This window comes from Oncorhynchus kisutch, linkage group LG5, assembly GCF_002021735.2.
Source record: "Oncorhynchus kisutch isolate 150728-3 linkage group LG5, Okis_V2, whole genome shotgun sequence".
Taxonomy (NCBI): domain Eukaryota; kingdom Metazoa; phylum Chordata; class Actinopteri; order Salmoniformes; family Salmonidae; genus Oncorhynchus; species Oncorhynchus kisutch.
In genome coordinates this window covers 54,146,100-54,173,071 of record NC_034178.2, presented here as the reverse complement: position 1 = coordinate 54,173,071, position 26,972 = coordinate 54,146,100, and the positions used below count along the sequence as shown (strand labels likewise).

Below are 26,972 nucleotides of genomic sequence, written 5' to 3'. Positions count from 1 at the left end.
GGACGTTATATAGACAGGTGTGTGGATTTCCAAATCGTGTCCAAGCAATTGAATGTACCACAGGTGGACTCCAATCAAGTTGTAGAAACATATCAAGGATGATCAATGGAAACAGGATGCACCTGAGGTCAATTTCAGGTCTCTTAGCAAAGTGTCTGAATACTTATGTAAATAAGCTATGTTTTAAATTTTTTTTAATACATTTCCCCCCAAAAATCTAAAAACATGTTTTCACTTTGTCATTATGGGGTATTGTGTCTAAATTGATGAGGAAAGAAGTGTAATTTAATAAATTTTAACATAAGCTGTAACGGTAAAAAAATGTGGAAAAAGGGAACGGGTCTGAATACTTTCCGAATGCGCTGTATAGGTTGGGGGTCCCTAGGTTGCTAATTTGCCTGGGACGGGGTCTCTGTGCAAGAAAAGGTTGAAGACCCCTGATTTACATTGTTGTTTTTATCCCATAATGTATATAAACCCTGGATTGCGTGTGCAATGTATTGGCCATTGAGAGACTTTGAAGCCACCGGCCGGCCATATTGGGACTCCCCAGTAGGAGCAGTCCTCCACTGGAATTGATGGAATTCTACAGTATTTCAATAAAAGAATTCAAGGACAAAAAGACACGCATTTAAGTGTTTTGTTATTGTAGTGGGGACAGTAACATTAGTACTCTAAAAGTAAAATGTTTTTATTTATTTTTGTATGTTTAGTTCACATATAATTCAAAAGTATGCATTAAGGTGTCTGTAATAGAATAAACATGTCAAAAACGAATTAATAAATGCATTTCTGTAGCTTCTAATATATATATTTTTTTTTACAGTGGAGGAGGAATACCAAGATTGCTGTTCGGTGGCTTCAACACAGCACCTCCTGAGAGAGGCAGGTTGAAGTGGCCAGAGTCAGAGAAGTGTAGAAGGTGTTGTATGCTGAGTAGTAGATTTGTGCCAGCACAAAGGGATAGGCAAAAGAGTTTGCCTATTTATTATTCAGTAAGGTTGGCTTCGTAGCGTTCATAGGAATGGTTACCAACTGTACTGCAGAAATGGAACATATATCACAGAAAATATATTTTGTAGTGGCAGCTGCAGAGATGTATTTGGGTATACGAGATTTGACTTCAGAAGAGTTACAAGGTGTGTTGAGGGGTGGTGTCCCGTCCTCCCAGGCTGTTGGCATCGTGCAGGAAGAGATAGGGTCAAAATAGTGGAATGGGGTAGTGGGTTTTTAATGACTGTATATGGTGGTGTTTCACTTCTTAGACTACTAGAGGAACAAGACTAATGAAGATAATTTAATGTCGTTCGACCGTGCCTGGCTTTACACTCCAGTACAGTAGGTGGCGGTGTATGCACGTAAAAGTTGAATCCGACCGCCAATCAAATCCCAAAGAAGAAGAACCTGGCAATCCTTGGCATTTTGTGAGTGGCGGTTGATTCAATATGGCTGCGGCAGAAATGGGAAAGAACGACTCAGGATTTTTTTGGATCAATGACAGTATCCTTTTACTTGGTTTCTATCAAAGACAGCCCCTATCTTATAGTCAATATTGTCAGTATGTTGATGAAGGTTGAATACGTTTAACTAACAAGCCGGGTGTTGTGTGGTGAATTTGCTAACTAGCTATAAACATTCAATTATGCTAGCTAACTTTAGCAAATCTGGATTTAATTGGTTACTTTACGTTAGCTAGCTAGTGGTTTCTCACCTGGCTGGAAAACTGATCGGTAGCTAACTAGTTTGTTAGTCAAGGGATGTGATATACCTTGCCAGAAGATACCGACCCTACCGTTACACTTCTTTAAGACTTGAACTGCATTGAGGTTGGAACGCAATCATTACCGCACGGAAAGCAGTACCAGAGCGCCGAGTCTAGGACCAAATGGCTCCATAACAACTTTATCCCTCCCTCCCTCCATTTGTTTTGGACACTGCTGCTACTTGCTGTTTATTATCTATGCATAGTTACTTCACCCCTACCTACATGTTCAAATGACCTCAACTAACCTGTACCCCCGCACACTGACTCTGTACCGGTGTCCCCTGTATATAGCCTTGTTATTGTTACTTTTTATATATATTTTTTTACTTTTAGTTTATTTGGTAAACATTTCTTAACTCTCCTTGAACTGCACTGTTGGTTAAGGACTTGTAAGTAAGAATTTCACGGTAAGGTCTACACTTGTTGTATTCGTTGCATGTGACAAGTACAGTTATATTTGATTGCATTAAAGACACCATGGTGCCAGTGCGAAATATGGATAGGAAATGTACCACAATGCAGGGATTGGATTTGCCTGGAACCTTGACATTGAATTGCATTGAATTCTATTTATTGCAGAAATTTGTGTTTGAATCAGGAAACTTTCTTGTGATCTCTACAAGCCAAATGTAGAATAAAATTGTTGTCCATGTGGTTGGTCCTTTTTGGCATTAGGAATGTGTGAATTTATCCACAAGAAAGTGGATATTTACATCATCTTTTCAAAGTGCTGGTAGTGTGTAGAAGATTTATTTCACCTGAAGTGTACACACATCAAAATACATGCACAAGAAGAAGCATGCATACTTGTGGAGCTTGTTTACATGGTTCTGAGCATGCTCCAGGTGGTAGAAATATGAAAAAGTTGTAATTATACTTTCCTGTGGATCTATTTCAAATTCAAATGCTTATTTCTGCCTGACTTAGAATTCAATGTAAGGATGGGGTAGGCCACTGAATTCCACATTTTTGATTTGTACTGCTCCATCGAGAAGATTGAAATATTGCTAGTTTTCCCAGAAAACTGCCACTTTCATCCTCATGCTAACTAGCAGTATCCACTGCAGCCATTTTGGAATGGCAATGTCAGCCAATCAACTCCTTTGTTCAACACAACGTGCCATTCCATAGTGGCTACTGGTAGCTAGCATAAGGACGAAAAGGGCAGTTTGTCCTGGGAAAACTAGCAGTATTTCAATCTTTTCGATGGAGTAGTGTAGAAAAAGGTACAATTTGAAGTACAGTGGCACGTCCCATAACTGCTTTGAGGTACAATTTCCAACCAATATCTAGCTCTTGCTCCAGTGTCTTAATGTAACCATGATTGTGTTCTGAGCTCAGTGTAAACAAGCGTAGCGGTAGGGTCCATTTCTTCTGGTAATGAAGTACCAATGAATGAAGAAACAATGAAATACCTATTCAAATGTTTGTAGTCCCGTGTGGCTTAGTTGGGAGCATGGTGCTTGCAATGCCAGGGTTGTGGGTTCGATTTCCTTGGGGGACCAGTATGAAAATGTATGCACTTACTACTTACTGTAAGTTGCTCTGGATAAGAGCAAATTACTAAAATGTTAACTAGGCAAAATTAGCTACATTTTAACTAATTAGGTGTCCGCTTTCAATTTTTGGGAAGTTGGCTAACGTCGGCTAATAAACAAATGCCAGCCACTTTCTGAACCCAGTTCAGTGGCTTGCCTACGCCAATTTCAACATGCTGATTTTTATTGAAATGAGGGTCTTGTTAGAGACCATCAAATATATTTCCTAATTCAATTCACACAGCATCAGATGAAGACCAACCTGTGGTGTTCATTCCAGGTGAGGACATTAGCACTTGTCAAAGGCATGTGTGAGATAGTTCTGACCACTTTTCCTATTGCTGGCTGCTAATGTTACTGCATTTTCCATGTTTCTGTCTCTTAGGAGTGAACAAAGAGGGACACTTTCGGACAGCTTTTAAGTCGGGCTCCTGGTCCAACAGCAGTGAAAGAAAGGTGAAAATGAGGGCCAAATATGGCTGTCAGATCCGAGGAGAGGCTCCTCTGAGATGGGGCAATAAAAAGCGAGGCCAGCCTCTTTCCCTGTCCTCTGTCTCTGAGTCCTCCATGGGTAGAGGACAGCTCCAGATCGCACCTGAAGCCACAGTCCCATCCCCCAGCCCAGCCACTCGGCAGCATCTCCTCACCACCTCGCAGGTAGGTTTGCCAAGAGGGACCTCTCCCTTGACCCTAACTGGTTACTAGCTAATAACCTCTCCAGTCGGAACAGGCCCTTGCAAACATAAAGCCTGGGTACACAGCTATTTCTTCATTCAACAGGGATGTGGATGAATCAAACATTTCTGATTGATATTGGCCCTCTTTTCTCAGATGTTCTAAGTTGTTCTGGTGCTGATCTCATGCCTGATTAAACAATGCTTGCTAATTTGGCCAAACCAGGTAAGATAAAAAAGCAGAAACAGGCTGACATTCAATCGGGTAGTATCACTCAATATACTGCACTGTTGCTCGATGCTTGCCAAAAGTCATTGTGCTCTTTTGTTTTCATGATCTATATGTCCACGTTTTATGTGATTCATAAAAAAACGGTCTTTTGCTCAGGCACTCTCTGAGGTGACCCAGGCTAAGAGCAGGGCCTCTCTGAAGGACCTCTGTCCCGAGGATAAACGGCGCATCGCCAACCTCATCCAGGAGCTGGCCAGGTAACTGCTCATTCAACATAAGAGGGATTTTGTGTGTGTGTTTGGCAGGGAGTGGGGTGTAGAGATATTAGGGCTGTCCCCGACTAAAAAAAATCTTGGTCGACCCATAGTCGTCCTGTTCTTTCGACCAATCTATTGGTTGAAATGTTTAAACTTATTTTTCCATATATAAACAGATGTGTTTGAATAAAATCAACTGCATATCTACTGAGCTTGTCCAACACTATTTGATTAAATAATTAACACACACAAATTACTCAAAAAAGAGCCCAATGGTCACACTGTGTTAAAAAAAAAATACAGCGAGTGCCTGTGTTACTGGTGCACGTTGTCTCGCTCTCCTCCCTACTGTATTGAAAAGGCACCACAGCACAGCAAGTGTTTATTGCACTGCCCGTGCTGAAGCTACAACGTAATTTCAGCCATTTAGTTTCTTACTAGTTTCTGACTAAAAAGTTGTTACCGAAATCCCTCATTTGTTTATGAAAAAAATGGCCCTGCTCTCTTTACGTGAAACATTTAAATATCGCATGCATGTGACCAACAGAGCCTGACCTATAGCCTATCATTATCACATCAATCAATTGGTTATAAGAAACTCCGAACACAGTAACACGTGACAGCAAAATGGATGTGGAGGACGTAAAAAATAAACTTGAAACGGTCAATTGCAAAACATACAAAATGCTGCAGTACGGGTACTGACCAAGACCAGATGGAGAGCACACATTACACCGGTTTAAGGTCTTTGCACTGGCTGCCTATGAGTTTTAGAATTAATTGTAATATTATTCTGTTGGTTTTTAGACATGCTTTTAAGTTGGTTGCTAAGGAGGGGAATCAAATCAAGCTTTATTTATACATCACATTTCATAAATGGAGTGCAACTCAATGTGCTTTACAGGAAAAATAAAAACAATGAAAATAAAAGCTGAAATATTTACTACACAACAAACATAAGAGGATAAAAAAACAAAAGAATGAGACACACTGAACAACTAAAAAGCACTGCAAGGAAAAGCAAAGCTAAAAATGTGTTTTAAGATCTCTTTTAAATATGTGCACAGTTTTGGCCACCTTCAGGTTCTCTGGCAGGCTATTCCAGAGGCTGGGGGCCTAATAATGAAAGGCATGCCTCTTGGTCCTAGGCTTTGAGATAATTAAAAGGCCAATGCCAGAGGACATGAGCGACCTACTGGGTACATAACTTAAAAGCATGTCTAAAAACCAACAGAATAATATTAAAATTAATTCTAAAACTCATAGGCAGCCAGTGCAAAGACCTTAAACCGGTGTAATGTGTGCTCTCCATCTGGTCTTGGTCAGTACCCGTACTGCAGCATTTTGTATGTTTTGCAATTGACCGTAGTCAAGCACACTTGTAATAAAAGCATGGCTGAGTCTCTCTGCATCAGCCAGAGAGAGAAGCGGCCGTACCTTGGCAATGTTCCTCAGGTGGTAGAAAGCTATTTAGGTCACAGGAGAAGTCAGATCTATGGAAGACATTTGACTTAGTTGTGGAAACTACTGGAGATCAAGAAAAAGGAGGGTATAAGAGCAAGCATTACGAGAGTATTATGTGTGCCAAACAGTTGCTGGTAGATTACAATATTATTATTATTTCTGACCATTTGGAACAGTGTAAACAATACTAAATAAATAAGTGTACCTCAGATTCTGTTCTAATGAAATAAATATATAGTCTTTATTACAGCAGACTAAAAACATTTACATTGCAGGTTTATTTATTGTTTAAGTTAATTCCCTTAATTTAATTGTATAACAAAAATGCTTGATTGCATTTCAAAACATGAATGTCTCGTATGCTGTGTGATTGCATGAATGAATGATTGATTGATACAGTAGCCTATACAGTATATTGAAATTTAGGCCGTAGTAAGTTACGGTATTAAGACTAGACAGGACACGCTCTTAGGCCTACAGCTCAATGATGGTTATACAAGGCAACTATACAAAGCCGACTAATCATAACGACATTACTTATTATAATGATGTGTATAATAATAATTGTAATAATAACAATAATGATATCAAGAAAAAGGAGGGTATAGAAGTGAGAGCTGCGTGCATATGTGTAACGAAAAGTGGTGTTAGATTACTATATTTATTTTCTGCGTGATTGGAATAGTGTATACAACACTAAATAAATTCAAAGTAATACCAGTCGGTTGTAACGAAAAACAATTGTAAAGCCTTTATTATAGCAGAGCAAATCTTAAAAACTGCCAAATCTGTGAAATTGCTAAATCAAACTTTTTCCCGTTGCATGAGGCTTAAGTGCTCACGGAATCAGTAGGCGATTAAACTCTCAAACAGGCAACAGAAGCAAGCCAAGAGTGTGCAAAGCTGTCATTAAAGCAAAGGTGGCTACTTTGAAGAATCTCAAATATATAGAATATATTTAGATGTTGTTAACACTTCTTTGGTTTACTACATGATTCCATATGTGTTATTTCATAGTTTTGATGTCTTTACTATTATTCTACAATGTAAAAATAATAAAAAATCCTGGAATGAGTAAGTATGTCCAAACTTTTGACTGATACTGTATATGGATGATTTATAAAGCCAGGGACATTTAACAGTTAGGCTATTGATTATTGGCCTAATTAAGTTGGGGTTTCCTCTCCTCAATTTTCTTAGACAATTAGGCTAAGGCAAGGGCTCTTTCCTCTTCTCTGATGCTGCTGCCTCCGCTGCATTGTTCTCAATCCCACCCATTATTCTGGTTAACTTTGCTATTATGCACAACATAGGGAAGGGCGCCAATTATACGGCGCACTGAAAATTGTTTTAGAACTGTGGACAGAGACCGTATCCACAGCGGGAGAAAGCGCATTTGTTATAAAATAATATTAGATTTATTAGTGTTACACCATTATTTTTACATAATATAACCATGTACAATTTCAGTATCACATGTGTTAGAGTGATGGACTGTGCCATCCCCGTGGTCGCCTCAATGGAGTTGTCCACTGGACAGGCATGAATCAGACAGATGTCTTTTGCACCATGAAAAAAATATATATAATTGCAACTTCTCGACTAAAGAAATCTCGGTCAACCAACAGCATATCGACCACTTGACTAAATGGGATCAGCCCTAAGAAATGTTCTCAAGAATTAAGTTTATTCAGAGGGTACACTGCTATAATCCCTGACCCTCCACCTCTTCTTTCCCAGAGTGAGTGAGGAGAAGGAGGAGTCGGTACAGAGGTTGAAGGATGAACAGGAGAACTTTGAGTGCAAGATTCTACAGCTGGAGCAGCAGAACCAGCTCATTGTACAGGAGAGAGAGAGTATCCTTTTCTCCATGGATGCACACAGACATACAGAGTAGAGGTCGACCGATTAATCGGAATGGACGATAAATTAGGGCCGATTTCAAGTTCTCATAACAATCGGTAATCTGCATTTTTGGCCACCAATTTTGACCGATTGTGGCCGATTACATTGCACTCCACGAGGAGCCTGCGTGTCAGGCTTGACTACCTGTTATGTGAGTGCAGCAAAGAGCCAAGGTAAGGTGCTAGCTAGCATTAAACTTATCTTATAAAAAACAATCAATCTTAACATAATCACTAGTTAACTACACATGGTTGATGATATGACTATTTTTCTAGCTTGTCCTGCGTTGCATATAATCGATGCGGTGCCTGTTAATTTATCATTGAATCACAGCCTACTTCGCCAAACGGGTGATTTAACAAGCGCATTCGCAAAAGAAGCACTGTCGTTGCACCAATGTGTACCTAACCATGAATATCAATGCATTTCTTAAAATCACTACACAAGTATATATTTTTAAACCTGCATATTTAGTTAATATTGCCTGCTAACATGAATTTCTTCTAAGTAGGGAAATTGTTTCACTTCTCTTGCGTTCTGTGCAAGCAGTCAGGGTATATGCAGCAGTTTTGGCCGCCTGGCTCGTTGCGAACTGTGTGAAGAGTATTTCTTCCTAACAAAGGCCGTAATTAATTTGCCAGAATTGTACATAATTATGACTTAACATTGATGGTTGTGCAATGTAACAGCAATATTTAGACTTGGGGATGTCACCCGTTAGATAAAATACGGAACGGTTCCGTATTTCACTGAAAGAATAAACGTCTTGTTTTCGAGATGATAGTTTCCGGATTCGACCATATTAATGACCTACGGCTCGTATTTCTGTGTGTTATTATGTTATAACTAAGTATGATTTGATAGAGCAGTCTGACTGAGCGATGGTAGGCACCAGTAGGCTCGTGAGCATTCATTCAAACAGCACTTTCATGCGTTTTGCCAGCAGCTCTGCTGTTAATGACTTCAAGCCTATCAACTCCCGAGATTAGGCTGGTGTAACTGATGTGTAATGGCTAGCTAGTTAGCGGTGTGCGTGCTAATAGCGTTTCAAACGTCACTCGCTCTGAGACTTGGAGTAGTTATTCCCCTTGCTCTGCATGGGTAACGCTGCTTCGAGGGTGGCTGTTGTCGTTGTGTTCCTGGTTCGAGCCCAGGTAGGAGCGAGGACAGGGACGGAAGCTATACTGTTACACTGGCAATACTAAAGTGCCTATAAGAACATCCAATAGTCAAAAGTTAATGAAATACAAATGGTATAGAGAGAAATAGTCCTATAATTCCTATAATAACTACAACCTAAAACACCTTACCTGGGAATATTGAAGACTCATGTTAAAAGGTACCACCAGCTTTCATATGCTCTGAGCAAGGAACTTAAACATGAGCTTTTTTACCTTGCACATATTGCACTTTTACTTTCTTCTCCAACACTTAGTTTTTGCAGTATTTAAACCAAATTGAACATGTTTCATTATTTATTTGAGACTGAATTGATTTTATTGATGTATTATATTAAGTTAAAATAAGTGCTCATTCGGTATTGTTGTAATTATCATTATTACAAATATATATTTTATATATAAAAATCGTCCGATTAATCGGTATCTGCTTTTTTTGGTCCTCCAATTATCGGTATTAGGCGTTGAAAAATCATAATCGTCGACCTCTAATACAGAGGGCCTATCTCACTGGCATTGTCTGTGTGAAGTATCCTCAAATCCAGTCTTTGAGGGCCACAGTGCCTGCCGGTGTTCTCTTGCCTTCCCAGGTCTGTATCAGTCACTGATTTAAAAGACAGCCATGTGTATTTGCACACACTGCAGCCCAGTCTGCCACTAAATAATTAAAATCTATTCCTATCTGTCAGCAGGGGGCAGCATTGCATACAGCTTGATATCTCCACTGCAAACATCAGTGGTATGACAGATACTCCATGAGCGTTATTACATGCCCACGTACCTCCATTCCCTCCTGCTTTTTCCACGATTTTGAGTCTTGGCCACGTCTTGACATTTTAAAATGACATTTGCCCCATGTCTGAGTTCACTGTGGATTACATTCAGTGTTTGAAACCGTTTCCTTCTCTGACGTTTTATCTTGTGGGACTGTGGCATTTGCTCTTCTCTCATGTCTTGGTAATCTTGTTCTTCTTGATGCACTGAATTCTGTCATACACTACAAGACCAAAGGTATGTGGATCCCTGCTCATCGAACATCTCATTCCAAAATCATGGGCATTAATATGGAGTTGGTCCCCCTTTGCTGCTATAACAGCTGCCCCGTGCTTTGTGCACGGGGGCATTGTCATGCTGAAACAGGAATGGGCCTACCCCAAAATATTGCCACAAAGTTGGAAGCACAGAATCGTCTAGAATGTCATTGTATGCTGTAACGTTAAGATTTCCCTTCACCGGAACTGAGGGGCCTAGCCTGAGTCCAATGGCGGCGTGCTTTACACCACTCCAGCCGACGCGTGGTGTAAAGTACGCCGACGCGGCTACTCGGCCATGGAAACCCATTTCCTGAAGAACAGTTCTTGTGCTGATGTTGCTTCCAGAGGCAGTTGCAACCGTAGACATTTCTGCGCGCCTCAGCACTCTGCGATCCCATTCTGTGAGCTTGTATGATCTACCACTTCGGGGCTAAGCCGTTGTTGCTCCTAGACATTTCCACTTCACAATAACAGCACTTATAGAGCGACCAGGGCATCTCTGGCAGGGCAGAAATTTGGCAGGGCAGAAATTTGACTTGTTTAGAAAGGTGGCATCCTATGACGGTACCATGTTGAAAGTCATTGAGCTCTTCAGTAATGCCATTATACTGCCAATGTTTGTCTATGGAGATTGCATGTCTGTGTGCTCAATTTTATACACCTGTTACCAACAGGTCTGGCTGAAATGGCTGAATCCACTCATTTAAAAGGTTGTCCACATACTTTTGTTTCTTACCTTTTTATGACCAGTTACAGCACCACCAGTTGATTCTAAGCGAGCTAACACTGTCAGGCTCAGTCTCTTGGCCTGACCTGTTAACTTTTCTATAATTCCAACAGCATCCCATAATTACCCTGTTTCCTCTACTTTTGCACCCCCCACCCTCCTTGATGTCCTCTTTAATGATTCCACTCAGGTCAAACCGACGTGTGAGCCGTCAATTTAGGGGGAAAACGCTGCGAAATATGAAAAGTAATCGCCGGTTGGTAAATTGCACAATTGGCAGCAGAGCTGGGAAATTAGAAAAGCACAACTCAATTAAAGGCACTTTGACTGGGAGACATGGCATTTACACAAAACTTCTAAACTCCATTAAAAACAAATTTGAGGGGGAAAAACCCTTTGATTAAAGCACCCCGAGGGGATAACCGGTCTTTAACGCACACACGGAGTCGTAAAGAGTTCTGAGACGTAGGGTTCCAGATGGATCTTTTAAAGGTTAAGGAGACACCAAAGGCAAACAAACTAGGGGAAGACTTGTAAAGTCTAATTCCATGACAGTCTTATCTACCAGAGTCAGGTTATCAAGGGGAGGATGTGTATATCTCTCCTATCTAAAGACCCGCAATGAGAGATGAGTGAAAGTGTTCTTGTTGAAATGTTGTTTGTCAGGACCATTTTGGAGCTCAAGTGCTGAATAAAATGTAAGATTTGAATAAGCTTGTAGTTGGTTATTTCTCCTTGGCATGATGTCTTGGAGAGGTGAAAAGGATAGATATCAATTCTGAGTTGGTGCTTCACAAATCACATACTTGTTTTTTAATCAATTACCTTACTATTCTGTCAGTGGCCGTGGTTGAAATAAGTGTCTCTACCCTCCTCCCTTAGGCAATGGTTAAAGGGCTAAACATTTTTGTTTGTTAGACCTTTTAATACCATCAATAGACAGAGTAAACCTTAAGCTATAGTGATTGTTAGCAAGTCTATTTATTGGTATTTGGTTGAGTTGATTGTAAACTGGTTTATTTGTATTGGCTATAAGGCAGTTATGCTAACTGTACACTTTCATCAATTACCCATCACCGTGACCTAACACACACCCAGTCGATTTTGCACAGTGCAAAAATGGCCGGCTTTGAAAATATTCCTCTCCTGTGCAAATGTATTCCACCTAGAGGTGGATTTCATTTGGGCGTGGCCTGACGGGGCGAGTGAATAATTTTGACAGGCCCTGTCTGAAGCCTTCGAAAGCAAAGTCTTGATTCTGTATATTTTTGGACAGAAGAAGCAGTTGCTACCGCTTTGATTGAAGAGGGTGGGCATTCGGATTGGCTCATGCCCAAGACTCAGAAAAGTTTTCACTGTTTTCGGCATTGGAATAGAACCTTATCAATTGCGCTCTAGTCGTCTTAGATTACCAGGCCTTGAGAGGCGGGTCTGCATCTGCCCAACAATGTTTTTAACGTAGGTGTGTTGTTTACACTCTCAGAACATCCACATCCTATAATCGGCATAGGCATTGTTTGTGGTTGCAATGACTGTTGGTTGGAGCATGATGCTTGCAATACCAGATTTGTGTGGGTTGACTCTGACATGTACTAGATTCCTTTGAATAAAAGTGTTAACCCAGAGGACATTATATTACCTATATGAATCGGTTGACATGGGAATTGAAACAAATGTTTGGTCGTTTCTGTCGAGTTTTGATAGCCATGTGTCATAACATAACTTCATTTGTCATGACTCCCTATGATTGCTATGACGTAACGTCAGTGGAAAAACAGCCTTATGCAGACAGACGGTTCAGGTGTTACTTACCAGTAGAGTGTATGAAAGAAGCTTTGGAGCATTTGTCGACAGGGCATTCACTTTCATTCCACTTCATCTGAAGTCTTTCTCTTGCTCTACTCCGTTTCATTTCCCTGGCTTGATTGAACTCCTCCGACACCAAAGTGTTTTCTCCTAGCGTATCCTTCCACAGACTGTTACTTCAATATGGCTTCACTTTGAAACTTTCATTTGCTGTTAAATCAGGGACTTTTAAAGGTGATGTGTTGAGAAACTCATCAGCCAGGGGTGATGGCCCACCCATAAAAATATATGGCCTGGAGCAGGGAGGTTTATGGGTAGTAGTTGGTTGGTAGGAGTGCGTTTGAGACTGTGTACCCGTCTTTGTGGGTGACTACAGGTGAGGATTTGGTAATGTGTTATTCTAGGTTCATTGCAAATTCTCTGTGTGGGGGTTTGCATATACAGCTCTGGAAAAAATGAAGAGACCACTGCAAAATGATCCGTTTCTCTGGTTTTACTATTTATAGGTGTGTTTGGGTAAAATGAAAATGTTTGTTTTATTCTGTAAATTACTGACAACATTTCCCCAAAATGTCAAATAAAATGTCATTTAGAGCATTTATTTGCAGAAAATGACAACTGGTCAAAATAACAAAAAATATACAGTGTTGTCATACCTCGAATAAAACAAAGGAATACATTCATATTAATTTTAAACAACACAATACTAATGTTTTAACTTAAGGAAGAGTTCAGAAATCAATATTTGGTCTAATAACCCTGATTTTCAATCACAGCTTTCATGCGTCTTGGCATGCTCTCCACCAGTCTTTCACATTGATGTTGGGTGACTTTATGCCACCCCTGGCACAAACATTCAAGCAACTCGGCTTTATATGATGGCTTGTGATCATCCAACTTCCTCTTGATCACATTCCAGAGGTTTTCAATGGGGTTCAGGTCTGGAGATTGGGCTGGCCATGACAGGGTCTTGATCTGGTGGTCCTCCATCCACACCTTGATTGACCTGGCTGTGTGGCATGGAGAATTGTCCTGCTGGAAAAAACAATCCTCAGGGTTGGGGAACATTGTCAGAGTAGATGGAAGCACGTTTTCTTCCAGGACAACCTTGATTCATGCGTTCTTCACAAAGACAAATCTGCCCAATTCCAGCCTTGCTGAATCACCCCCAGATCATCACCGATCCTCCACCATATTTCACAGTGGGTGTGAGACCTGGAGAGGCCTACATGCCTCTTCTTCTTATTGGTGTCCTTTAGTAGTGGTTTCTTTGCAGTAATTCGACCATGAAGGCCTGATTCACGCAGTCTCCTCTGAATAGTTGATGTGGAGATGTCTGTTACTTGAACTCTGTGAAGCATTTATTTGTGCTGCAATTTCTGAGGTTGGTAACTCTAATGAACAAAAAAAACTTATCCTCTGGATCTTCCTTTTCTGTGGTGGTCCTCATGAGATCCAGTTTCGTCATAGCGCTTGATGTTTTTTGCGACTGCAATTGAAGAAACTTTAAAAGTTGTTGAAATTTTCCGGATTGGCTGACCTTCATGTCTGAAAGTAATGGACTGTCTTTTCTCTTTGCTTATTTGAGCTGTTCTTGCCATAATATGGACGGTCTTTTACCAAATTGGGCTCTCTTCTGTATAGCAACTGTACCTTTTGTACGCTGGGGATGATTAAGTGATCGTGATGGTATGAGAGACAGATTGGGAATTTAGCCAGGACTCTGGGGTTAACACCCCTACTCTTACGATAAGTGCCATGGGATCTTTAGTGACCACAGAGAGTCAGGACACCCTGGGGGTGGCTACTTTGATTCTCAAATATAAAATATACTTTTTTGGTTCATACATGATTCCATGTGTTATTTCATAGTTTTGATATCTTCACTATTATTGTACAATGTAGAAAATAGTAAAGATAAAGGAGAAACGTGGAATGAGTAGGTGTGTCCAAACTTTTGACTAGAGAGAGAGATCATTAGGAAAGTATACAGAACCTTTGACTTTTGACATTTTATTTTACTTTACAGCTATATTCTAAAAATGATTACATTCAAAACATTTTCCTCATCAATCTACACACAGTGACAAAGCAAAAACAGGTTGTTAGAAATGTTTGCAAATGTAACAGGACATCCACCATAAGTACACAGCCAAGACAACGCAGGAGTAGTTTCGGCACAAGTCTCAATGTCCTTGAGTGGCCTAGCTAGAGCCCGGACTTGAACCCGATCGGACGTCTCTGGAGAGACCTGAAAATAGCTTTGCAGTGATGCTCCCCATCCAACCTGACAGAGCTTGAGATGATCTGAAGAGAATAATGGGAGAAACTACCCAAATACAGGTGTGCCAAACTTGTAGCGTCATACTCAAGAAGAATTGAGGCTGTATCTTGTAGCGTCATACTCAAGAAGAATTGAGGCTGTATCCTCCAGACGTGACATCCCACAGCATGATGCTGTCACCATCATGCCAGGTTTCATCCAGATGTGACACTTGGCATACAGGCCAAAGAGTTCAATCTTGTTTTCATCAGACCAGAGAATCTTGTTTCTTGTGGTCTGAGAGTCCTTTAAGTGCCTTTTGACAAACTCCAAGCGGGCTGTTGTGCTGTTTACTGAGGAATGTCTTCTGTCTTGCCACTCTACCATAAAGGCCCGATTGGTAAAGTGCTGCAGAGATGATTGTCTTTCTGGAAGGTTCTCCCATCTCCACAGAGGAATTCTGGAGCTCTGTCAGAGTCACCATTGGGTTCTTGGTCACCTCCCTGACCAAGGCCCTTCTCCCCTTATTGCTCAGTTTGGCCAGGCAACTAGCTCTAGGAAGAGTCTTGGTGGTTCCAAACTTCTTCCATTTAAGAATGAGAAAGGCCACTTTGTTCTTAGGGACCTTCAATGCTGCAGAAATGTTTTGGTACCTTTTCCCAGATCTATGTCTTAACACGATCCTGTCTCGGAGCTCTCCTTTGACCTCATGACTTGGTTTTTGCTTTGACATGCACTGTCAACTGTGGGACCACTTAGACAGGTGTGTGCCTTTCCAAATCATGTTCAATCAATTGAATTTACCACAGGTAGGATGGAAAGGATGATCAATGGAAACAGGATGCACCTGAGCTCAATTTTGAGTCTCATTTCAAAGGCTCTAAATGCTTATGTAAATAATGCATTTCTGTGTTTTATTTTTCATAAATATTCAAAGATGTCTGAAAACATGTTTTCACTTTGTCATTTGTTGTTGTGTTTAAATTGATTATATTTATTTAATACATTTTAGAATACGGCTGTATTGTGTATTGTCAGCCACCAATTGTGTCTGAATACTTTCCGAATGCGCTGTATACGGATGATTTATAAAGCCAGGCACATTAACAATTAGGCTATTGTTTATAGACCTTATTAAGTGGGGATTTCCTCTCTCCTCACTTTTCTTAGACAATTAAGGCAAGGGCTGTTTTCTCTTCTCCTAACTCCGCTGCTGCCTCCGTCGCATTTTTCTTAACACCAATATTGTTGGTTAACTTTGCTATTATGCACATACCAACATGGTCTAGGGAAAGGCGCCAATTCAACAGTGCCCTAATGTTTCAGAACTGCGGACAGTGACCAATATCCAACGCAGGAGATAGTACATTTTATGTTAAAAAAATAAAAATAATAATAATATATATATAGTGGGGCAAAAAAGTATTTAGTCAGCCACCAATTGTGCAAGTTCTCCCACTTAAAAAGATGAGAGGCCTGTAATTTTCATCATAGGTACACTTCAACTATGACAGACAAAATGGGAAAAATAAATCCATAAAATCACATTGTAGGATTTTTAATGAAAATTATGGTGGAAAAGTATTTGGTCACCTACAAACAAGCAAGATTTCTGGCTCTCACAGACCTGTAACTTCTTCTTTAAGAGGCTCCTCTGTCCTCCACTCGTTACCTGTATTAATGGCACCTGTTTGAACTTGTTATCAGTATAAAAGACACCTGTCCACAACCTCAAACAGTCACACTCCAAACTCCACTATGGCCAAGACCAAAGAGCTGTCAAAGGACACCAGAAACAAAATTGTAGACCTGCACCAGGCTGGGAAGACTGAATCTGCCATAGGTAAGCAGCTTGGTTTGAAGAAATCAACTGTGGGAGCAATTATTAGGAAATGGAAGACCATACTTACCACTGATAATCTCCCTCGATCTGGGGCTCCACGCAAGATCTCACCCCGTGGGTTCAAAATGATCACAAGAACGGTGAGCAAAAATCCCAGAACCACACGGGGGGACCTAGTGAATGACCTGCAGAGAGCTGGGACCAAAGTAACAAAGCCTACCATCAGTAACACACTACGCCGCCAGGGACTAAAATCCTGCAGTGCCAGACGTGTCCCTCTGCTTAAGCCAGTACACGTCCAGGCCCGTCTGAAGTTTGCTAGAGAGCATTTGGATGATCCAGAAGAAGATTGGGAGAATGTCATATGGTCAGATGAAACCAAAATATAACTTTTTGGTAAAAACTCAACTCGTCGTGTTTGGAGGACAAAGAATGCTGAGTTGCATCCAAAGAACATCATACCTACTGTAAAGCATGGGGGTGGAAACGTCATGCTTTGGGGCTGTTTTTCTGCAAAGGGACCAGGATGACTGATCCGTGTAAAGGAAAGAATGAATGGGGCCATGTATCGTGAAATTTTGAGTGAAAACCTCCTTCCATCAGCAAGGGCATTGAAGATTAAATGTGGCTGGGTCTTTCAGCATGACAATGATCCCAAACACACCGCCCGGGCAACGGAGTGGCTTCGTAAGAAGCATTTCAAGGTCCTGGAGTGGCCTAGCCAGTCTCCAGATCTCAACCCCATAGAAAATCTTTGGAGGGAGTTGAAAGTCCGTGTTGCCCAGCAACAGCCCCAAAACATCTCTGCTCTAGAGGAGATCTGCATGGAGGAATGGGCCAAAATACCAGCAACAGTGTGTGAAAACCTTGTGAAGACTTACAGAAAACATTTGACCTCTGTCATTGCCAACAAAGGGTATATAACAAAGTATTAAGATAACTTTTGTTATTGACCAAATACTTATTTTCCACCATAATTTGAAAATTCATAAAAAATACCACAATCTGGAATTTTTTTTCTCATTTAGTCTGTCATAGTTGAAGTGTACCTATGATGAAAATTACAGGCCTCTCATCTTCTTAAGTAGGAGAACTTGCACAATTGGTGGCTGACTAAATACTTTTTTGCCCCACTGTAAATAAAGTGTTTGTGTTGCACCATTGTTCAAACATAATTTAACCATATACCATTTCTGTAGCAAATGTCTTAGACTGATGGACTGTGCCACCCCCATAGCCTCCACAATGGATCAGTCCACTCAGACAGGCACGAATCCGACAGGTGTCGTGTACACCATGACCAACAGCCTATCGACCAAACAATGGACCAGTCGACTAGATGGGGTCTGCCCTAGTACACAGTATGAGATCCCATGCTTTCTTACCCCCATTGCCACTCTTGCATGAGTATGTATCCATATATGTGTACCTACCTTACTCACTCAGCCCGGGTGTGCGTGCGAGCGGTGCCACCACCGCCATTAGCGGGACCCTCATGCCCAGCAGTGGTTCTGCACCAGATGAGCTGTGTCCTGCCTTCTGCAGCGGTGCGCCAGTCAGGTGCCAGCTCTCTGTCTGGCATTCGGCCTAGCACTCAGATCTGGCATCACGGCCCAGCTCTGCTCAGCCTGGGCCGACCCAGATGGAGAAGTCTAAAGCCCCTCAACTTTTTATCATGCTCTCTTTTCAGTTTGTCCTTTTCAACTTTTTGAGATAACGCACTGTTCTGTTTACTTTCCTGGCCTAATGAAGGCATGGTGGTTGGAGATGTCCTTTTGGGGTTATATTTGATGTCTTCGAAATTGAAATTGAAATTTGTCCCAAAAAAGGGAATAAAGACAAGAATATTACCCTTAACCCCAGCCCCCTGTTGCCCAGGCCTACAGCAGCAGTACCGGGAGTGCCAGGAGCTGCTGGGGCTCTACCAGCAGTACCTCTCTCAACAGCAGGAGAAACTCAACCAGTCTATCGCCCAGCTCAGCCACTCCCGCAGCTCCAACTCCCACAGAAAGGTACTCACTCTGTGTGTGTCTGTACGAGTGTGCGTAGTAAGAGTGTGTGAAACAGACGTGTGTTTGAGAGAGATGGCGAGTGGTGCGTGTCTGTGTGTATAATCTTCCCCGGTGAGCTATCTCCAAGCTACCGCCACTGTTCACCATCAATCACAATGCTGCCAACTGGGTGAGAGAGACTCACACACACATTTAATTTTTTAAAGGACCCTTACTTGGACCTAGACAGCATATCAGATATCACAATAGTAAATAAAAAAAATCACTATACATTATGACCACATACAGTAAGTAGCAGAACCGGTTGCTTTTCTCAAGGTAACCATTTAGAGACATCTTCCTGGGTCCCCCTGCTCTGAGGATAGATCACTTTGTCGTCCTCCGTGTCCTACAGTGGGGCTGAGTAATGTGTTTGCATGCTCTGTGACCTCACACTGAATTAGTCACTCTCTTGTCTTGCTGAAGGTGGGCTTTACCTTACTTTGTGTTTATCTCTCTCGCTTCATTGACCTTGGTTTCCCTGTGCTCAGCACTTTCATGAGAATATCAGTCTTGCCCAAACCCAAATCTTAGTTCTGCATTGTATTGGTGTCAGTTCCATCTTGGCTTAACCACTGCTTTCTCACAGAAAAGTTAAAAAGGGTGAAGGGAAGGAGTGACTATCAGAGTGAGGTAACTACCTGCAAAATTTACCTCTTGCCCTTACCACCTATACACTTGTGGAGATTGGAGACAAACACATGACACATTTCAGATTTTATTGATGCTCACATAGAGCTTACTATAGGCTGAAATTTAGTACAGGTGCATAACATTAAATAGTAACATTGAATAATATATTTACAATAGATAAAAAAGAAGGGTCTATTTGACTAGGTGGCTCTCTTGTCTCCACAGGCCCCCAGCAGTGAGGTAGGCTCCACCAAGCCTAGCAGGGCAGAGATTGCCACAGCCTGGGATGGCTCCTACCTGGGCCTGCCCACTCCTGGAGGAACAGGGACAAACGGAGGAGGAAGAGAGAGAAGTGGCAGGGGAAGAGTCCCATACCTCAGTCCCGCCTCTCTCTCAGACGACCTCCACTCAGCCACCTCCCCTCCCTACTCCTCCTCTAGCAACCAATCCCAGGGACCAATCAAATGCCAGGGTTGCCGAGGAGTAGGAGCCCATAGACGGGAACATCTGGTCAATGGGGGGTTTCGCCATAGGGGGGCCACAGAAGATCCTCGACTGGGCAACACCAGCCCACGGCTCCACAACAATTCTGTTGAACCACCCGAAGACAGCAGATGTCTACCTGGACCCCGGAGGTTACTACTCGAAGGGGACCCAGCATGGCAGGGAGCAGGGTCAGAGAGGGACCTAACCGCTCCCCTCCTGGGCCGGGAGGACTGGGAGGAGAGGAGGCACCAGCTGCTCCTGCAGAAGCTGCAGCTGGAGGTGGAGAGGGAGCGACTGCAAGCGCGACTGGCGCAGCAGGAGGAGAGGCTGATCAGACAGAACCAGCAGCTCCTCCACACACGCCTCGATTACAGCAGGTATTGAATTTAATTATATTTGAGAAAAATGCTACATCTAACAATATATGCACAATAATTGGGGCATGTACTTCATTTTGTCTCTCTTGCAGGTTCCAGCAAGCCACTGCAGCTGAACTCGGCCACTCCATGTCCAGAAACGGAACTGATCCTTTACCCAATGAACATGTGTTACTCAGGTAAAATCATGGAACTCACTCACTCACTCACTCACTCACTCACTCACTCACTCACTCACTCACTCACTCACTCACTCACTCACTCACTCACTGTATCTAGTAATCTAGCCTTTAGCTTACCAAGCAGTTGAATGTGAGCTTGACTGTGTGTGTCTGCAGTGAAATGAGAGGGTGTGACGATGCAGAGAACTTGGGTGAGAGAGCAGAACAAGAAGCTCCTCCACTCAAAGACCATACTGCACACATCCCCCTGCAAAACTCCATACATTTACCTGGTAGGTTGTGTGTGTGTGTATACACGGGTCGCCAGTTCTCCATCCCTGGCTTATCGTCTCCGTCATTAGGGTTTTGAAGTCCATTTGTTGTTGTCCTCCATCTGCAGAGCCCTGTCATAACAATTCCAGGAGGGATATGGCCACCTCTCTTGTGGTGTCCCATAGCAGACTCGAAGCCACCCCAGCACCAGTGATGCCTCCCGCGCTACGTAGGACTCCCGATGCAAGGTAAGCCACATTGGATCCCGGTGTCCCAATCAAAACACTGTTACATCCCATATACCACTGCTGTTTCCACTGTACTGCACCGCAACACCACATCATTATCAGCACTCTCAAGGTCAAAATAAAGTGTGTTGTCCAAAAAGTAGTTTATGATGACATTATTATTATTATTGTCAAATTTTGTGTACGCACATCCAGTAAGTTGGGGCGGCAGGGTAGCCTAGTGGTTAGAGCGGTGGACTAGTAACCGGAAGGTTGCAAGTTCAAACCCCCGAGCTGACAAGGTACAAATCTGTCGTTCTGCCCCTGAACAGGCAGTTAACCCACTGTTCCCAGGCCGTCATTGAAAATAAGAATTTGTTCTTAACTGACTTGCCTGGTTAAATAAAGGTAAAATAAAAATAAAAAAGTTGCAGGTGCTGGGTACAAAAAGTAAACACAAAATAGAGAATAGGTCCCTGATGGAATAGAGAATAGTTCTCTGATAAAATAGAGAATAGATTCCTGTCCACCGATGAATGCTCCTGGTGTTCTGTTGTGTAAGGTCAGCTTGACCTTTGATCTTGGGTCAAAACGCTGCACAGTAAAACAGCAGGAGCGTTCATCAGTGTGCGGGTTGCTATACGTTATATCATATGTGTACATTATTACAATCTATTATTAACACACACTATGAGCACTAAATAAACAGAGCATCTTTTAAAGCAGTTCTATATTTTCAACAGCATGTCATAGTGCATTTTTTTACCCACTTACCCACTCTGGAAACATTTAGATTAGAAATACACAAACCAGACTATTTTTATGAACAGAGCACGGGGGAAATGCAATTCAATATATCGGTGCACGGGTAAGGAAACAAAATACAGGTTAGAAAAAGGAAAGGAAGGAAGGAAAGGGGAGCAGGCGTCTGAGGCAGGCCTGGCCGGCACTGGTCCTTAGTGTTTGATGGGCTAAATTAAGCTTTCTCCCAGGCTAGCGGCGAGGCTGACAGGAGCCAAGCTGCGTTCCATTAGTCGGTCTAGCTGGGACCCAGCAGCAGGTAATTGAACAGACTTCTGTGGGAATGCACTGTCTCTCTCTTTCTCTAGCTCTCTCGCAATAATGAGAGGGGAGAGAGAAGAAGGAGAGACAGAGAGCGCAGAGAGGAATGAATCACTAGCGTGAGACACACTATAAAAAGGGAATGAAATTCATTATTACCCCCCCTCCCCACACTTTTTGTTGAAAGGTAATTAATGTGACAATGTGTGTCTGAGTGTGCACTTCTAGTTAGCAGAGAATGCTGTGGACAAATGTTTATTAGCATGTCATTTTTAAGGATTATGTTTCTTACTTTTTCCCTTTTTTACTTCTGGCAAGTGTATTTTTGTCTTTGCATATGAGATGTTCTTCAAGTGTGAACTCCAAATTTCCTTCTACTGGTCCATAGCCTAGCCAACATGAAACAGAAAGACAGCTTGTCTCTGACTCAGCCAGAAGGACAGCTCATCACAATGTTCTGAATCATAAACAATGCAGTATGGTTCAAGTAACCACCACCACCATGCCAATCGAACAGTGTAAACTCAAGCAGATGGCCATTAAAACCACAAAGGGAAATAATGGATACAGATCATAATAACAGTGAACTTTGAAGGCATTTCAATTGGGTCCTTCTGAGAGGTTTGCTCTTAACAATGACCTCGTTTATCATTGTTAAAGCGCTGTATTCACCATTCAATAATTTAATTATAATGCGCTTGATCCAATGTTAAACTGTCAACTTTAAACAAAACAAAAAGTTTTGCTGAGGTCAGTGCAAGACATCCAAGATTGTCTTGCACATTTCACACTCTGTATGTTAAAAACCAACAGATGTCTGTCTTGGATAATTGATCGAAGCCAACTAAATGGGAGCAACAGACAGTTCTGGTCTCCTAAACCCCTCCAACCAGCATAGTAGCCAAGAGTTGATTTGTAATCTTCCAACAAACCGACTTTAATCAGTCAGATTAGACTAGCGCATCTCCTCTGCCTGCTCTGCTCTTAACTGCCCTTTCATCCAGACAACAACAAACCCCAGTGATGCAGAGCTGCTTAGGCTAACAAGCACCGGAGAATGCTAGCTTATGTATGGACAGATAAATATTTTGTAGTCCGCAGTCTGGAAGCAGCTTCCTACATTATTCAGATAAAAATCTGATTTTGTGTGTGTGGAGGGAATCAATGAAGCGAGTCATTTTAAGGGTTTTTATTTTGCAGGGAGGGGAGGTTGGCGAGGGTCGTCCTGACACTGTAGACTTTTGCAGATGTTATGAGACTGATGGGTAAGCCCTACGATGCCCATGTGTCCCCCCAACAAACCCAAACAACCATTAAGTCTTAACTAATAGAATGTTAAAGGTGCAAATCGCTAAATGGGACTGCGGGGTTAATCCCCGGCCTCCCGTGTTAGTTAGTAAAGAGTTCCATTGCACCCTACTGCTCCTCCTGCCTCCCCCTTCAACTCACCTAGCCTGCTTGCTATTGAATGGCAGGGTATTGACATCCGGTATGTACCTGCCTGCCATCATAGGATTTTTAGATTACTGTTTGGACTGAAAATGAAAGGGGGCGCTGGGCAAGATGGCCATCTATAATGAGAGAAGAACGAAACAACTGGGAGGGAAGGAGAAGTGGATAGACAAATTGCAATTCTGCGAGAGCCAAGTTAAAACTTTCATAGTAACCCAAGAAAGTATAGATATGTCTGGTGAATTTTGCCGCCAGTCTGATGTGGAGGGTAGCAACATTTTTGAATAGTCATTGTCTAATGCAATTATTATTTTTGTCATTGTGACTTCTCTGTGTGAATACACAGAGAGTAGTGAAGCAGAATCGTAAAGGGCTCCCTTGAGTTATATTAATACCCGTAGGCCATTCGCTATTGAACCTTGCGTAAAACAACGAAGGCCTTTGGTACACATGGCCCCTCCAACCATTAGAATTCTCACCATTCGGCCAATTCCCTTGCCGAAACTGTACCCACCCCCCCAAACCCTTCCTCTTGTTATAGATTGTGACCACTGGTAAGTGATGCATTATTCATTACAGCGATGTCATCCGTTGATGGATTGCTGTTTGAGAGCCCTGTCCATTAAATAAATCTACAAATATAAATGCTAATTCTCACATTTCAAGAGGGAGCCCAGACAAAGTTTCTCTCTCTCTCCCACTCGTTCTCTATCTCTCTCTCTCTCTCTCTCTCTCTCACACACACACACACACACACACACACACACACACACACACACACACACACACACACACACACACACACACACACACACACACACACACACACACACACACTGTCATTCCTCTCCCCACTAACTGCTATTGACAGGCAGAAGGAGACCAAATGAAGAAGACAGATTTACTTACTTTAGCTTCAATCATGTTTATTTCCCAGCGGGTATTATCCCCTATAGGTGTCCCCTCTGTTTTCTCTCTCCATACTCACAGATTCATTCAATGTACTGTACATAGATTTTCTAAATAATTTGATGGAAAACTACAGTGATCATTCTTTCTAAACCAATTAAAGCCATGAAGTTAAAATACAGAAAATAGAACTAGAAATATTATGTAAACAAATACAAAAAGACTCTGACCGCACATGCCAACTGTCGGCCAGATGCAAATCGATGCTGCTTAAAACGAGCAGAGAATTATGTTAGCGTGCTTTAAGAATTCATGTTTTCTATCTGGTATGCACTCGTCCAACTGTGTACACACTGAATAATTTATCAAGCAGCCATACTGAAGGATGGAATCTTTATTAGCTTAATCTTTCGCTTTGGTTTATTTATTTCTGCCCTCATTCTTATTCTGGTAGAGAATGCCCCCATGCGCCCTCGCTTGACTCTCTTTCTGTTGCACCTGTAACATCTCATGCCCTTTTGCTTGTCGACCCCAGGGCTTTAGACATTTAACGCTGGTTGTGTTAGGCATCAATGGACACTACAGAACAGAAACATTTTATTTACAGTTCATCCGTATTGGGATATCCTTTCATATCTTCTGTATGCTAACAAATACGAGGTGCACTACACATTTGCACTACAAGCTTTGTGCCACAGACATGCTTTGGCCTCGTGCCTTGTCTAATTCCTGTTAAGCAATAGGATAACATGAATGCTGGAGAGTTTTAATTTAAAAAAAGAACAATATTACAAAGGCAATATTGCAATTATGTTAGCAAGAAGACTTACCATAGTTATCAAATGTGTTTTCATTCATTGATTACTCTCTTTATCTTTGTTTTTGATCTAGGTTGGACTCCTCCTTGATTGAGTTGTTGGAGATCTTCAGTCCCATCTCTGTGCCCAAGCGAGGCAACCCTCCCCGACGCCCGCCCCCCCTCAGTGCCCCCAAACCAGCCCACCAAGCTCTGCTCTCCCGTCCTGGCCCCTACCGGACCCCCCAGCAGGACCTGGAGGAGAGCCAGATACTGGAAGAAATCTTCTTCATTTGCTGAGGGGGTGGGGGATCCGGGGGTAGGTACCCTGAGAAAAATATGAAAATTGAAATCAATCTTAATAATTAAAATCAAGATCAGTGCCTTCTGTTTGTCATACAGTATGAAGTTCCAAAACAATCATGATTTTCATTTAGTTCATTATACTATTTTGTGTTTGTAATGCAATACTTTTTAAATATTTAATATAAATAAACTGTAATTTAATATATTTGTGTAGTGGTCCCCACATGTAGTGACATGGTCACCCACAAAGTAGCTAAATGCGCTATAATTCTACTCGTATATGGATTTCTTTTAACTTCAACACAAATGGTAAATTGTTTGTAAAACTTCTGTGTGCTCCACTGACCACCTTGGTCACATTATCTCAGAGATGGACACATTAGGAAACTGAAGTGTTATTAGAACTGGGTCATATTCATTAGGGCAAACCGTAGCAAAACATTTGAATTTTTTAAATTTTTTAAAAGTCTTACGTGACCCCGTTCAAGGCCCTTTTAGAATATGCAGTAAGTTTGAGTCAAGACACAGGTGTATTCTAGACTGTGCTTTATTATTGAGCTAAGCTGAGACGCATCATTCATTAAAATTACAAAAGAGTCCAGGGACCAGAGAAGAGATGAGGGCGGGAGCCTAAAGCGCATTAATCAATGAGAAGCCTACCTCATCAGACATGGCAAAGCTCAACACGTAACATTCAATTCCCCATCCCCTTCATGTGCTGAAATTGTCTTCAGAATACCTTTGAATCCATTGAAGAAGTAAATGTTATTCTCCTAAGAACACTAGCTTGTAGGAATAAACCCTTGATAGCAGCATTGAAGGTAGACTAAATGATCAGAAATTTAGTAACAATATTTGATGAAATAGTGCAGTTTTTGATGGGTGTTTTACCCTGGATAGAACTGAACACTTGTACAACACCAGAGCTCTATAAGACATTAAAAAGAAAGATAACATGATTAATACAGAACTCCTAACACCTCAAAATAAGGTACACATTGTATGTGGGATTTATAATTATTTTAATTGTATTATCCCATATTGTATTATCCTATATTTTGAAGTGTTACAAGAGCTAAGACAGTCAACAACAGAGCAGTGTTGAAACGGAATGATAAAACAGCAAAGGTCCATTCAAATTGTTGAACACATTCACAGCTAACAAGGTTTTGATGTTTTTCTGGAAAGGTTTAGTTGTATTTATTTACATTTTGAAGCCGTAAATGGTCATGTTATTGTCATTGCAGCCTATAGGCTGCCACATTTAATCTGAATTCTCAATTTGTATGTAAACATTTACAAATATACCGCAATTTGAATGGACTTATAAGCAATAATCATCTAGGAAGATTGAACAGTTGACATACATTTCAATAAATGTGGGTAATGTGTGGTATGATAAAGTAGAACAGTAGAGCTCTGATATTGAATAAAACAGCATCACAAATGGAAAAAGAACAGCGGAAAAACCTCAGATTACTTAACAAAACAATTGTCAAATATGAGCATAATCTCTATTTCTCAGTTAACTGTTGGAGTCGTGATCCTGTAGA

General features: G+C 41.6%; 1 protein-coding gene across 1 annotated transcript; it reads left to right on the top strand.

Annotated features, from left to right (window-relative positions):
* The first annotated feature begins 1,352 nt into the window (after positions 1–1,352).
* On the top strand, positions 1,353–25,622 carry LOC109891255 (protein hinderin). Its single transcript, XM_031825404.1, has 11 exons — positions 1,353–1,500; positions 3,548–3,583; positions 3,689–3,960; positions 4,366–4,466; positions 7,671–7,786; positions 18,565–18,698; positions 19,596–20,233; positions 20,326–20,412; positions 20,572–20,687; positions 20,795–20,915; positions 25,209–25,622. Exons 1-11 carry the CDS (start codon positions 1,446–1,448, stop codon positions 25,411–25,413), a joined length of 1,881 nt encoding a protein of 626 aa, XP_031681264.1. The 5' UTR covers positions 1,353–1,445; the 3' UTR covers positions 25,414–25,622.
* Positions 25,623–26,972: the final 1,350 nt, after the last annotated feature.

Bases quoted from the DNA above. Each gene is read 5' to 3' on its own strand.
- LOC109891255 (XM_031825404.1), top strand. From the start codon at position 1,446: ATGGCTGCGGCAGAAATGGGAAAGAACGACTCAGGATTTTTTTGGATC. The intron at 3,584-3,688 runs GTGAGGACATTA...TCTGTCTCTTAG, and splicing joins ACCTGTGGTGTTCATTCCAG to GAGTGAACAAAGAGGGACAC. The intron at 20,234-20,325 runs GTATTGAATTTA...TCTCTCTTGCAG, and splicing joins ACACGCCTCGATTACAGCAG to GTTCCAGCAAGCCACTGCAG.